We start from the raw sequence: 15752 nt of genomic DNA, 5'->3' as shown, positions 1-15752 counted from the left end.
TATGTGAGAACACAGACAATTTTCCAGCCAAAATTTTTCTTATCATTAATGTATCTTTGCTTTTAAAAAATCAGGTTCCCTCCATTAAAACTGTAGTCTACAAAACACAAAATTTTACTTACCTGTGGGAAATATATAAGAAGACCAGATAATAAAATATTTCTTTTTTTCACTTCCTTTGCATATTCCCTGATCTGTATTAGGCTTTCCATTTTCTCATCAAAAGGTACTGATTTATAATCAAGAAAATATACCTGCAAAATAATACAAAAGGTAATATTAGAATACCATTCCTTTCACTTTCCTTTGAAAAATATAACATTAAAGAAGCTCAAACACAATATATTATTGTAATTTTTATCAGTGTGTGTTAATTTCTAGATATGCATTTCAACCATAAATGTTTATTAAAATTGATGAATCCTCCTTTATAAATAAAGGCAGTAAACAGTCATTGAGAACACAATATTGAAAAATACAAAATGCTAATATTCTATTTCTACTTGTGTCAGAGTCAAATGTATAAAGAATATATGATTTCAACCATTTGTTCTATTTAATTTATAATTTGAAACTAGGCTACATAGAAATATCATATATTAGTTACCAATATCAATAAAATTAAAGGGAGTGCTTACCTATTACATTCATAAATATTTTTAGAAGAACCCCTTTCAAATAATTGAAATTCTAATAAATCACCTATTTCTTAGAGAAAATCCAGAATTTTATATGTAATTTTTAGCAGTGTTAAATAGTATTTTTCTTGAAATTATTCCAGACTATTTTTTAAATATCATTTTTCATTTAAATTTTAAGGAGCTCAGGGTAAGTTTTCCTCTTTCAAATTATTGAAGTTTTATGGTACTGTTCATCTTTTGTGGGACATAAAATATCTAAACCACAAGAGCATCAAAATAAGACACAATTACGTACACAGAATAAACACTCAAACATGTATTCTTTCACAATACCAGATTTAAGAAATGCTCAAAAATTATAATTTGTTCAATTACATGTATTTATTATCTAGAAACGTTTTAAAATCTACTCTGCTTTGAAACTCTTATACTAATCCCTCCGCTTCCTCTCTTCATTCATATAAAAACACGCTCTACAGAAAATACAAAACAAAATCTTACTATGTTTTTTCTGTAACAGAAGGGAATGAGTTTCCACCTACCACCTTGCATTTTGCTCTTCCAGGGAAAAGCACTTAACATCCATTTTAAAAGAAAATCATGTGAGGACATGTATGTATATCAATTCAGTAGATCTTCAGTCACTATTTCTTGGACATTTTCATTATAGTTAACCAAAGACATACACATATAGTTACTTCCTCCTAAAATCTAAAGTGACAATGGAGACTTTTTTTCTTAAAAATGCTCTATCCATTAGAGAATCAAAAGAATAGACAAAAAAGCAAAAAAAGAAAAATGTAGAAGATAAAAAGCACAAAGAAAAAGGTCTCAGGCTTTACTATCTACTGAATAGTTGAAGAAAAGACAATGTGACCCTGTGACCTTGAGCTCACCCTCCCTTAGCAGTGATTCCCTGAAAACTTATAAAGATGAAATCTCAGATTTTTCACCAGGCAACAATGCTTAAAGCAAATATGAGACTGGTGAACCACAGCCAGGCTGGAATAACTGTGAATGAACTATAAATATTAGACTTTCCTTCAGGGTAATTTAACTTATAACCAGGTGTTCCCCTAGCTGAGACCTGGAAGCTAACAGTGATCAGCTGTTAAAAAGATACTAGGTCCTATTTGTAGCTTGAGCCTTCTAGAAGGATGGCTCACACACCACCTTTCTGTGATCTCCTTCCCTCCGCCTTGATAAGGTGGAGGAAAAGTGGAGGGGAAAAAAGGCAGGCCCATACTAATGTGAAATTAAGAGCTCAAGAGCTAAAGCTGAAGATACATGTCCATCTCTGCATTTTCTCCTGTCCTGAGGTCTTTTAGGATTGTACAAACTAGTGCCACAGGATTCTTCTAGTCTTGTGAGTTTAAAATATCTTTCTGAAGCTAAAATTGCTGACTGTGGGCTTGTCCAAAAAAAAAAAAAAAGCAGGCTAATTCCCCAAACTCGAGGCAATTTATGTAATTACAGTCCTGTTATGAATCTAAAGCTAGGGGACTGGCTGAGACTAAGACTCTCTCCTGGGCCCATACTGCCAGGTCATTACATAGTCCCATACCTTCTGGACTAAGGAACAACACTACTGTTTGGTGTTACATGCCTCAGAGTACTCTTTAACTCTTTTACCTGTGTAATTATCTGTAATATTTAGATACCAGGAAATGCCAGGAGCCACCATGCCCAATATACTTTATATGAATAGAATGTCCTAGGGGTTTGCAATGCACAATCTGGGAAACCTTACTGTTAGCCTAGATACTCAATGAGGCAAAGAGACATTTCTTGTTTAATACAAGTCTTCCTAACAAATTTTCAGTCTGAAAAATCTTACAGTAAAATAAAGGGGGGTGCACAAAGGGTTTGTGGAAAAAATAGCACAAGCAGCAGAAAAGATAAAACCACTCCACTTTGTAATTACAGCCTCCACAGAGATTTAAAATGCACAGAAATTAAAGACTGGAAATGCTGGTAACGTATTAATTGGAGAAGGAATGATGGATACAACTGGGAACGGAGCTCTGCACTTCAAAGCTGCCATTGAACTTGGCTCAGGAGGAAGTGCACCTGCCAAGGGAAACTCCCTGCAAAGTCAGAGCTGGGAGCAGGTGCTCATTTTTCAATTTTCCTAAAAAAGTGTCCTAAAAGAGAGCCTAAAGTTAATTAAAACTTTGGGAGCTTAAAAGTGGTATAAGTAAAACTCTTGACAAGAATAAATTATACCAGGGTGCCTGGGTGGCTCAGTTGGTTAAGCGACTGCCTTCGGCTCAGGTCATGATCCTGGAGTCCCTGGATCAAGTCCCACATCGGGCTCCCTGCTCAGCAGGGAGTCTGCTTCTCCCTCTGACCCTCCCCCCTCTCATGTGCTCTCTCTCATTCTCTCTCTCTCAAATAAATAAATAAAATCTTAAAAAAAAAAGACTTTAAAAAAAAAGAATAAATTATACTGGAATGAGAAGGCTCAAGAGAGAAAGTATGCTGAATCTGCATTTTGTTAAAAAAAAAGACAGAAATTAATGATTTTACACTGAGTTAACTTAGTGATTTATGTTTTTAAAATAATGGTATTTAACTAAAACTATATACATCTCTACTGTATAGTTTTTGAACTTGCAGAAGGAGAAAAGTATTATCTGTATCAATGCAGCAAATTATAGGAAGAAATTAAAGTAGCAAATAAAACAATTCACCAACCTTGTGGAAAGAACTCAAATATAAAAGTAATACAAATAAATTGAGCATATTTAACCATCTCCTAAGTAACAGATTTACCAGATTGGATTTTTAAGGAAAAAATCTAACAATATGCTAGTTATAAGATAAATGTCTAAAGCAAACTAACCTGAAAAGCACAAAATAAAAGGATGAACAGACATGCCTTGCCAACACTACCAAAAATGAAGGTTGTAGCAATATGATTCATTTTAGTTTAAGACAAAAACTATTAATTCACATAAAGGCACAAGGTGCATAATAAAAAAAAATTATAATAAACTTATTAAGAACATAGATTTGAATACACAAGACAAAATATTTGACTGATGAGAATTTTTTTTTAAAGATTTTATTTATTTATTTGAGAGAGAGAGAATGAGAGAGAGCGAGTACATGAGAGGGGGGAGGGTCAGAGGGAGAAGCAGACTCCCCGCCGAGCAGGGAGCCCGATGCAGAACTCGATCCAGGGACTCCAGGATCATGACCTGAGCCGAAGGCAGTCGCTTAACCAACTGAGCCACCCAGGCGCCCGAGAACATATTTTCCAAATCAATAAACAGAGATGTTACTGCACTTGTCTTAAAAACTAATGTACCAAACATATTAAAAAACAAAGTTGGAACAGATTCTGCTTCCGATGCAGCAGCTAAACTGAGGGGTTTTTCCTCTCCCTTCAAGGTTATAATTTTATTCCTGTTTTTCTGGCTGTTCTTATCTAGGAAAAGTTGCATATGAACTGATGTCACTTCCAAAATATAGAGACCTAACTCCCTTATTTATTGATCACGTAGAAGCTAATTTTTTTTTCAGAAACATGTATTATAGCAAAAACAGATGATGAATTGAAAAACAAAGCACAATAGTCTTTTAAAGTTCTCACCAAGTCATGAAATGTCAAACAAGGACTGGAAGACTTTCACTCCAGCTAAAGATCTCTTAGACACAACACACCCTAGTTCTTTGGAAAGATAAAAGATAATGGCATGTAAAGAAATCATTAAGCCAATGCTGTTCACCACACATTCCATGAATTAAGGAAATGCATAAAAGTGAATTCTAGGCAAGCTATTTATACATCTACAAATTGCCTATATTATCCCATCAAACCATCAAACTATGTTACCCATTAAGTAATCAGTACTTAAATTATAGGGAAAGTTTAAGAAATGTACTAAAACATAAGACTCTGCTCGACATTGTACTAGTTGACATAATCAACTTTTAAAGAAACAGATATGGATATTGACCTTATGAAATGTATTAGCAGGTTGACAAAATTCAAACATGAAGTAGGATACATCTCAAAATTCTCTTTCACTAGATGGGTCTGATGACATCATGATTAACAGAAGAAAATCTCCAGCAGATGTATTTCCTAATACCAATACCATGAAATTTAAGCATGTATTTTACGTTGTGCTACTAATTTTGAACTTCTACACCAGTTACTTATGAGTTCCAGGAAAAAATTCAGTTGGTACAATAAAGCAATCAATTTTAATTTTAAAGACAGGGCAGATTTATACAACTACAGGAGAGGGTTACAAAATGATCATGATAGCTCAAGAGAAATGTAAATGTTTTTGCCTTAATAAAACAAACTTACAGCATGGATAGTCTTGCATCCATTGAAATGTAGCAAAACATTTCATGTAGGTTGAGTTCTGCAGATTTGCTTATAGCTACATCAAGTAGATATTCTTTGATCTCTTTTTGAACTGTTCACTCACTTACTACTTGTAAATTACAGTTACAATATTTCCCCCTTAGGATGCCATTTCTAACAGTTTTATTTTCATTCATACATAAAAAAAAAGGTAAGAATATCTTCCTACCCTCCCCCAAAGAATGTTCATTTTTTTTTTTAACATAGCAAATTCATTCTTATAAACTAGTAAACTGCTTAAACATTTAACATATGGGTAGCTTCATGGCTTTGTGGGTGGGCAAGGTTTCTGGCACTCAGAGTTTGGAAAATGCTCCTCTGGGCCTCATGTCTTCTACATTCAGTTCTACACATGCTTTATATTTGTCTAGTAACTATTTTAATACATCCCTGGCCCCAGACTGAATTGCATTAATTTTTTATACTTTAATAAGTAATTTTTCATTTGTCTCTGAGGACAGGTACATTAATTAAAGGACAATAATTAATACCAAGTACAATATTCTTTAAAACCTCAGGAATGTTCCATAACCCTACATTTAACACTTCTGCTTCATTCCAGAACCCATGTTAACAGGCCTAAGAAGGGAATCAGGAATTGTTGTAGGAGAGGAAACCGAGTCTTTGTTTATTTGAGTAGGAAGTCAATTCTTGAAGCTTCAGTATATATCCAAATATGCACTGCCTTATGCCCACCACAGTGGAAGGAAGAATGCTTATGGTAATTATCAAATAATTAAGTTAGAAAGAATTGGTAGATAGACCAGAGACTCTCTGAATCTACACAACAGATACTGCAAAATTATCTACCTATCTGTACAGAAAAGTAAATTGTGTGAATCAGGCCCAACATCTAACAACACCATTTTTCAAAAGAAATACAGGGAGATCTAACAAAAGATAAAACTGGTCAATATTAAGCAGATCAAAGTAAGAGTTTAAGGAATAAAAAAGTAAGTTTAGAGAAACTTATCACCCCAACTATTTATGAATTACATGGATTCTATCAATGAAAATTATATATTAATGAGCTGTACTTTCATTTTTTAACTGTACTTTTAAAAAGAAAAAGGAACAAGCTTCTAATGTTGAATCATTTCATTTTGGAACAAGTTTATTTTTTTAAGATTTTATTTATTTGAGAGCGAGAGAGAATGTGAGCGAGCACAGGTGGGGGGAGGGGCAGAGGGAGAGGGAGAAGCAGAGCCCCACTGAGCAGGGAGCCTGACCAGAACCTTGAGATCATGACCTGAGCCAAAGGGCAGATGCTTAACCAACTGTGCCACCCAGGCGTCCTATTTTGGAACAAGTTTAAATCAACGCCATCAAGCAATTCAATGCATAATTCTGATGAACAGAAGCTAATTAAGAGTGGTAAGTGATCATAAAAATTCAGAGCAAATTTTTAACAACTCATCTATAAATCTTAAAATACCAGCAAAACTATTAGGCTGAGAAATGAGGGCATTTAACCAAAGTAGTAAATAAACAGTATTTCACATTAAAATATTAGCCATACAAAAGATTTAAACGTTTTTATTGATTCCAAGAATTAAAAAGTAATTAAGTTTTATAGTATCAAGACAAATGTTCTACTTGCATATCCATTTAGTTGCAGATCCTTATGTAAAAGATCAAAGAAGTAACGAAACCAGAACTTCACATTTTTAAACAGGCACTAGGAAAACCTAACATAGTTTGCAAACATGTTTAAAAATGATTTTTTTTTTCAGATTTCATAAGATATTTCTCCTATAACAGAACTCTGCCACTGTTGTATTATGGAACAATTACCTGAAGCATTATATACCTCTACAATTAAAATCTGTACCATCTATAACAAACTTTAGAATCAAAAGGTAACAGCAATCCCAATGATTAATATGAAGCACTGACTTGCTAAACTAGTATTATTTAAAACAAATGAGGGTATGTGCTATGGTGAGCGCTGTGAATTGTGTAAGACTGTTGAATCACAGACCTGTACCTCTGAAACAAATACATTATATGTTAAAAAAAAAAAAAAAAAGATAGTAGGAAGGGAAAAATGAAGGAGGGGAAATCAGAGGGGGAGACGAACCATGAGAGACTATGGACTCAGAAACAAACTGAGGGTTCTAGAGGGGAGGGGGGTGGGAGGATGGGTTAGCCTGGTGATGGGTATTAAAGAGGGCATGTTCTGCATGGAGCACTGGGTGTTAAGCACAAACAATGAATCACAGAACACTATATCAAAAACTAAGGATGTAATGTAGGGTGATTAACATAACAATAAAAATTAAATAAATAAATAAATAAAATGAACAGAGAACTTTGCTCCTAAAAAAAAAAAAAAAGAAGAAGAAGAAGAAGATAGCAGGAAGGCAAAAATGAAGGGGGGTAAATCAGAGGGGGAGATGAACCATGAGAGACTATGGACTTTGAGAAACAAACTGAGGGTTCTAGACGGGAGGGGAGTGGGAGGATGGGTTAGCCTGGTGATGGGTATTAAAGAGGGCACGTACTGCATGGAGCACTGGGTGTTACATGCAAACAATGAATCATGGAAAACTACATCAAAAACTAATGATGTAATGTATGGTGACTAACATAACAATAAAAAACAAACAAACAAAAAACATATTAAATCACTAACGTAAGTTACAAAAACCAGGTATGTGGTTCTTCACTAAGTTTAGTATAATTGTCTTTATATATTTTAGTAACTTATCAAAATTTTATTTTACATAATAGTTTATTACACATTAATCAACAATCTGTAATTATCAAGGTTGTCTGCAGGTGATTTAGATAAGCATTACATGATATGTTTAAAAAATAAATGAGTATTTTTGGAGTTCACAAATAAAGGTACCTTACGCTAACCATTACAAAGTCCATTTACATTTATAAAAATTGATTCTACTTTTATATACCTACGTTATATATCACTTAAAGTGATTCTTGACATTTTTAATATGTTTCAAAAGGCAAAACAATAAAAAACCTTTTCAGAAGATGAGGTGTTTTGAATTCTATATAGCAAAAACAAAAAGTACTAAAAAACATGATCAAAGAGATCAAAACGCAGGTATATGATGCATGTAAATCATATTAGCATAGCCTCCACAGATTTATCCTATGTCTTTTATTAAGTATGGCAAAAATACTTTAACAATCTCAGTAATTAACAATTTCAGGAATAGTCATTGGTAGCATTTAATAACCTCAGCTCTCTTTGATCCCAGGAAATTCATATTACAATAACCAATTCATATTACAATAATCTCAATTACAAATTCAGATCTTACCAATATTGCTTTTGAATTATTTGATAACATTAAATTTACATAATTATAAAAAAGATACAGAAAAACTGTTCTAATTTAAGGAAATTTAAAAACATTCTCAGTCTCAGAAAATAGAATTCCCAGAAATTCCAATTAGAGTGCTTCCAATAACTAATTAGAAGATCAATGGTACTTTGCTTTAGACTATTTTTGATTAAAATAAAGTGCTAACTAAACTTTATATTTCTGAGAACATTTTTTTTTTTTTCATGAAGCTACATCATGTAAGAGAACTGACGTGGGGCACCTGGGTGGCTCAGCCAGTTAAGCATCGGACTCACGGTTTCAGTTCAGGTCATGATCTCATGGTCATAGGATCAAGCCCCATGTTGGGCTCTGGGGTCAATGTAGGAGTCTGCTTAAGACTCCTTCTCCTTCTCCCTCTGCATTCTCCCTTTCCCCCAACGAATAAATAAATAAATCTTAAAGAAAAAATAGAACTGACCCAATATAAAGGGTAGTCAATAAAACATAGTCTAAAACTGCAATGTCTACTAAAGTAGCCACTAGCCATATGTGACTATTTACATTTAAATTCAAAATTATTAAATTTAAATAAAACTGAAAATGCAGTAGGTATACTTCAAGTGCTCATAGCAACAGGTAGCTAGTGGCTACCATAGACAGGAGTATAGCAATCGAACATTTCATCATTGCAGAAAGTGCTAACAGGCTGTACTCATCTAGGACAAAAGAAGCCTGTATAATATCATGCTCATCATATATCCCATTAATTTTTTTGGTCATTAACTTATGTGTCTGTGTTATAAAAAGGATTTTTCTTTCCTGACTAAATGTTAAGTTACTAGTTAAAATCCTACTAGTAAAAGTACTCGAAAAATTCTATCTGGAATATACAAAATTATTATAGCGTCTGACCTAAAACAGACTGAGCTTTTTCTTATTTACATATATTTCTGAAAATGTGGATCAATATGAATGTACGAAAATAAAATTCAAACTGAGATGGGTCCAGCTTCTATTTTTGCCTAAGTAGGTGTAATTGGGACCAAACTTACCTTTCCACTTCCAACAAATAAACTAAGTACACAAACTAAACAAAACAAAGATATTTAAGACATGACACACCTGGCAACTAGGGACAGTTCTGAGAGATGAGAACAAATGATACGAGCCCTATGTCTGCACCAATTACTTCCTTAAAATAGTTTCCAGGCTATGGCACATTGAAGGGAGAGGTGGATATGTGGGTTTCAGAGCCTAGAGAGACAAAGGTGGGTAGAGTTCACAAAGTAAAGCTCTAGGCAAAGAGTGAGAAGGCTGGTGATTATCAGACTAACTCTCTCCCATATTCAGCAGAGTACTGATCAGTGCATGCATTTGAGAATAAAAACAAGCTGAGGTGGGGGAAAAATTCACTGGAGATTAGATAGAACAGTGCCTGATGCACACCCAAGGTCAGGAATAATGGTGGGAGCCATCAGCCAGAATGGAAGACTTCATAATTTACAGGGCATTAGGTAAAATACTAAGAAGGGTCTTGCTTCAGTTGTGAAGAATGATTAGACCTACATTAAAATACTAATTAGTTCGACCTAAAAATCATAGAAACGACATAGAAAAGGATCAAACTGTTTCCAACTAACTATGCCCCAGGAAAAAAGCTCAAAAGTATTCATAGTAATAAAAAAATATCCAGTACCCAACAAGGTAAAACTCACAAATTCTAACAGCTCATCAAAATATATCAAATGTCAAAAAAAGCAGAAAAATATGACCCATAAGAAAAATCAATCAAAACCAACTCAGCAGTGACACATTTATTAGAATGAAAAAGGACATTAAAACAATTTTACAACTATGTTCCATTTGTTCACAAAGCTCTAGGAAAGAATGCATGTGTTAAACAGAAAAAAGGAAGATGTAAAAGAATCCTACACCTAACTTATAAAGATGAAAATATCATCATCTGATATTTTTAAAAAATACACTGGAGGGGATTAATAGATTAGACATTGCAGAAGATTAGTGAACTTAAAAATACAGCAATAGCAACTATTTAAAATGAAACAGAAAAAAGACTCAAAGAAAAAAAAAGGAAAAATAAACAGAGCATTAGTGAGATATGGATCAACTTCAAACAATCTAACATACAGATAATTGGAGTTCCCAGCTAAGTGTAGAGAACAAAAAACAATACGGCTGGAAAATTTTCTAAGTTAGATGAAAATTAAAAATCCACATAGCACACTTTAAACACACACACACACACACACACACACACGTCCAGGCATATAAAGCCCCAGGAAAGTACTCATAAAAAGGAGATAAATACATCACTTGAAATTGACTCAGAACTGGTATCAATGTGCCAATTAGCAGACAAGGACATTAAAACAGGTACGATAACTGTTTAGCATTTATTCAAAAGTTAACTAGGGAAATAAAAGATATAAAAAGGTAAAAAGGATACAAATCAAAATTCTAGAAATGAAAATTACAATGCCAAGGTGAAAGATACATGATATTTTTTAAAAATTCAGGCATATGCAAGTCTGCATACATAGAATGGTAAAAAGAAGGTACATCCTCACAGCATATGTGTGCTGAGCTCAAATGAATGGCCAGCCAGAGGTAAGAAACATCTGCTTGGCACATGCTTTCATCATGGAATAAGAATAAACTGGAAAACATAGATGAATGAGTGAAATATCACATTCTGTTGATATATTGCAAACTTAACATTTATTAAAGGTTTGAAGGTAACTTTTTCTTCAATTTTGTATTTATGACAAGTACACAAACTTCTCACTTTCAGGCTTCTGGATTCATTTAACTGAATAAGATAGATTCTAAGACAAAATCCTTCTTCAACTGTTATTATAATTACCTGGTAGGTCAGTGTATTACACAATCCAAATAAAAGGCAGAAATAGACTAGGAAAAGAAATAGCCAACTATAACCCATAATCTTTGCTTTCAAACTTCTGTCTTCATCAAATAGCCTAGTATTTATTAAATTCATAAGTAAATGCTATACATGTGAACTAAAATATAAAATTAATGCTCATAAATACATATTTTAAAATTTGCTTAATATAGTAGTAAGCCATTTAGAATTTTGAAATGAATATAAAAGGTAAGCCTCCTCTAAAAATGTTGGAAAATTACCCCCAAATTCAATTTTTAAGGGAAAAATAGATTTCCTCTAAGGAATGAAAAACACTTCAAAGGTTAATGTTGCTTTTTAGGGTAAATCTAGAAAAATACTTAAGACATTATCAGTCTTGTATTGACACAATAAGATGAGCTTCTTAACATAAAGCATAAAGATATGATTCACAAAATCTAAAAAACATATATGTAAAATAAACAATTATAGTTGCTGAATGGAAACAAATTTATTTTTCTAAAAAGGCAACATGGAAAAATTTGAACTATACTAAAAAGAAGGATAACACAAATCAAGATAATAAAAGTCATAGTTTAAATTTATACACAGTAAATAATACCGTAAAAACTCAGATAGATGTAGTATTATTCTCCTTAAGAGAACATAGCTATTCCTTAAGATGCATACCTAGCCACCTCATTCCTTTAAGTCACCACAAAGCATCCATTTGTGGTAGGCAACACTGTAACAGGATGGAATAGGAGACATAATGACTAGAAATGTCAAGGCAAGTTCAAGTCAAGAAACATTTCTGAATGCCCACACATGCTTGTTGGGAAAGGGGAAAAGACTCTGAGCACAGAGGTATTAAGGAAGGATTCCAAGAATATGATCACTCAAATTCTAAGGATAGTAAGAGTCAGGCAAGAGAAACACTAGAAAAATGGTGTCTCAGGTCAAAAAACTCACTAGAGTCAACACATGTCTGTCAAGCAATATGGCGCACGTGCTACAAGAGTTCATTAGCAGAGGGCCAACTACACAGTGAGGCAATGAGAAGCAGGGTGATAAAAGGTAGCAAGAACCAGACCAGGCCAAGGCTTTATGACCTGACTGAGCTTTGTCCAGTAGGGAATGAGGAGCTTCTAAAAGGTTTTAATAAAGAGAGTACCTCCTCATTAGCAATTAGCAAAATCTGTCATAGTAGCAATGATGAGGTCAGACTGAAACCAAAGAGAGACTGCTGGGAGGGACACAGCTCTTGGAGAGAGGAAGATAGGTTCCTTTTTTTTTTTTTTTTTTTTTTTTTTTTTAACAGCATGCACTTGAACATTCCTCTCAAAACTGAGAAGAATGATGAAGACTGGAGATAAAAAAGGTATGAATTGGCACGAGTGATATTTTAAATCCGGAGACTCGATGACCCCAAGGTATACTAAAGAAACGTCTAACAGGTATTTTAGGTAAAGGTACCAAGTAACAGTGGCAAATAGATCATTTAGGATTGAAAATCTAAACCAGGGGCACCTGGGTGGCTCAGTTGGTTAAGCGACTGCCTTCGGCTCAGGTCATGATCCTGGAGTCCCTGGATCGAGTCCCGCATCGGGCTCCCTGCTCAGCGAGGAGCCTGCTTCTCCCTCTAACCCTCCCCCGTCATGTACTCTCTCTCGCTCTCTCTCATTCTCACTCTCTCAAATAAATAAATAAATCTTAAAAAAAAAAAAAAAAGAAAGAAAGAAAATCTAAACCAAAGTCTGGGAACCTCCAGCCCACGTGTCTAATCCAGCCTACCACCTTTTTTTTTTTTTTTTTTTTTGGTCAGTGAAGTTTTACTGGAACACAGCCACACCCTTTCCTTTACATCTCATCTATGGCTACTTTTGCACTAGGACGGCAGAGCCCAGTAGTTCTAACAAAGACCATATTGGCCCGCAAGGCCCAAAATGTTTACTATCTGGCTCTGTATAAGAAAAATTTGCCAACCACTAATATAAAAAAATTATCTCAATCCAGGCACAGAAAATGACCTGAATTATCTCTTCTAAAATAAGAGCATCCTATTGAGTGGTTTTTCAGATCCTTTTATTCAGCAATCTAGGTTTCTATGACTCAAGGGGGACAAGTATTGACATCCCTAAAAACAAACCATCATTTGGTAAATTAAAGTGAGCACAAGGATAATGGCATCTATGATATTCAACTTTCAGGATTGCTCTGAGGATTAAGTGGGATCATTTATATTAAAGGGAAAGAATGGGGATTCATTATTTTAAGCAATCAGTTAAGTGCCTGTTATTACCAACATTAACCTAATTATACCACTAATAAGCATTAGCAGGGCCACATTTGTGGGGGGGGGGAGAAGAGGGTCTGAGGATTATAAAGGCAGTGGGAGTTCCATTTCTTAGAAATGGGAAGAGCAAAACACACAAGATCACAGTTAGTTCTCACTGGTTGGGCAAAAAAAACAGAACTCAGTCATTACCATAAACACATTAAATTAAAAAATTGAAACCTGTCATTTTCTCTCAAAAAATCTAGAAATGGGTACAATACTCAGAGTACTTAGAATAAACACGCAAGTGACTTGAACCAGTCTAGTCATTTCCAAATAAGAATTTTCCAATGCCAATACTAGGATTATCTTGGCAATACTTGCTGCATTCCACCTCAGCAGGTACTAGTGAATCAAGTATCCCAGCTTTTAAGTATAAGCTTCAAGATCCCATGAAATAAAACCTCTGCTGCCTGAAAATTTAATCATACTGTACTTTTCAAAAGTATCACAAACTTATTACAAACAGGGTTCAAGCCAAAGCATGTTTGGATGAAGAAGCTTTTTGCACTGATTCCATCACCTTTCTATACTTTCAATAAAAGAACAGTTCAGGCTTTCCAGGAAACTGCAGAAATAATCTATTTTTAGGTGGCTATAAATTTTTATCCTAAAGGGATAGTGCTTAGGCCTGATAATATTCTTACCATCTTTCTGCCTACTAATGATTCAATCCATGAACAAGGTTTTGAGTTTTGTTTTTGTTTTCAATTGTGTTTTTCTTTGCATAACATGAAATGGTGGTACAGGAAGGATTTAATAAAACAACATGATCCATCATGCACATACTATGTAAGACTTGGCAAAAGCACTGTAAGTAATATGAAGGGTTTTTTAAAATTATGCCTTTACCTGGAATTCTATTAAAACTCAAGTAGTAAGGAAGCCATGGAGGTATGTACCTTGTCTTTCCAAGTCAGCTTTAGGATAAGAGAGTCTGTATATATAAACACACACAGAGAGATGAATAGAAAGCTTTTGAATATGAGTGGAATCTTTTTAATTATCTCAGTGAACAAATGTGCGCTCATCTGCCTAACTCAACCTTCAGAAACAAACCAAAAAGATCCCTCCCTAATGTCCCCTATCTTACTATCATTCATTCAGTTTCACAAGATATAAAATTTGAGATTATATCTCCTCCTCTCTCATTAAATCAAGCACAATTTTTTTGTGTTTCTACTTCTTAAATATATCTTGATTCCAGCAATTTCTGCCCATTCACTCTCAAACAATCCTAGTCCCAGCCACCACCATTATTTCTCAGACTACTGTGATAGCCTCCTAACTAAACCAAATCCATCAAGGAAATTCTCTGGTCACTTTCATCTGCTCTCTGTGCTATATCCAGAATGTAAATACAAATCTGATCACATCAGTTTCTACTGAGTAGGACTGCTTCATAGAATTCAAACTTAGAAGGCCCACCTTGACCTTTTCCTGCCTAGTCCCCAAACCTCCCCAGTGTGTGGTCCAGTCTGTTTCAGGTCCACCAGCTCTCTCTAATGCTGACTATTCCATGCACTGCTCTAGCCAGAGACAATTCTCTTCCTCCTACTCCTAAAAGACGTGGACCTGCTCAGTCTTGCCAATCTCAGATTCCTCTCATATCCTTAAGATCTCTTCTGATCACATATTCTAGGCTTTCCTGCCCCTTTTCCTTCTCTTTTTAAGAGAGGGAGGGGGAAGGACACAGGGAGAGAGGGAGGAAGAGAGAGAGAGAACATTAAGAACGAAGGCGGGGTTCCATCTAACCACCCTGGGATCATGACTGGAGATAAAATCAAGAATCAGATGCTTAACTGACTGAGCCACCCAGGTACCCCATTTCTGCCCTTTTTTCAAAGAGATCTAGTTAAAACTCTTAATGCTGGGGTGGTGAATAGAAAGAACTGTGACTAAGATGCTGTGAACTACCAACCACAGGATCACTGCCCAAGCTAACTCCGGCCATTGGATTAAATTTATGTTATTGAAAATCCTTCATCTTTGAAAGAAAATAAAATTATTTCCTCATTTAACAGAGTAAGATAAATTAATCTGAAACACTCTTCTAAAGATGCAGTTTTTAAAAAAAAAATAGCATATGTGTACATCAAAATGCCCGTCACACAAATGTTCAAAAAATGTTATATTTATCTATATTAAGTCATCAGGTAATCAAGAGAATAGGATAGTCACTGTAAAGCACTAAGTACGTTGCACTTAA

General features: G+C 34.5%; 1 protein-coding gene across 2 annotated transcripts in view; it reads right to left on the bottom strand.

The window, feature by feature from the left end:
* The window catches only part of CRPPA (CDP-L-ribitol pyrophosphorylase A), a 307819-nt gene that overhangs the window by 118928 nt on the left and 173139 nt on the right, over window positions 1–15752 (bottom strand). For both annotated transcript variants that reach the window (XR_010406512.1, XM_045864615.3), the window contains exon 9: window positions 123–254. Coding sequence is in view for 1 of the 2 variants with exons in the window: in XM_045864615.3 (XP_045720571.1) it covers window positions 123–254 (132 nt within the window). In the remaining variant the exon portion in view is untranslated. The remainder of the gene's footprint in view (window positions 1–122; window positions 255–15752) is intronic.

Source organism: Mirounga angustirostris, unplaced genomic scaffold, assembly GCF_029215605.1.
Source record: "Mirounga angustirostris isolate CCGP_5_RB_7025 unplaced genomic scaffold, mMirAng1.0.hap1 SCAF_12, whole genome shotgun sequence".
Lineage (NCBI taxonomy): Eukaryota > Metazoa > Chordata > Mammalia > Carnivora > Phocidae > Mirounga > Mirounga angustirostris.
The sequence above is the reverse complement of the archived record's forward strand: the minus strand, read 5'-3'. Positions and strand labels throughout refer to the sequence as shown.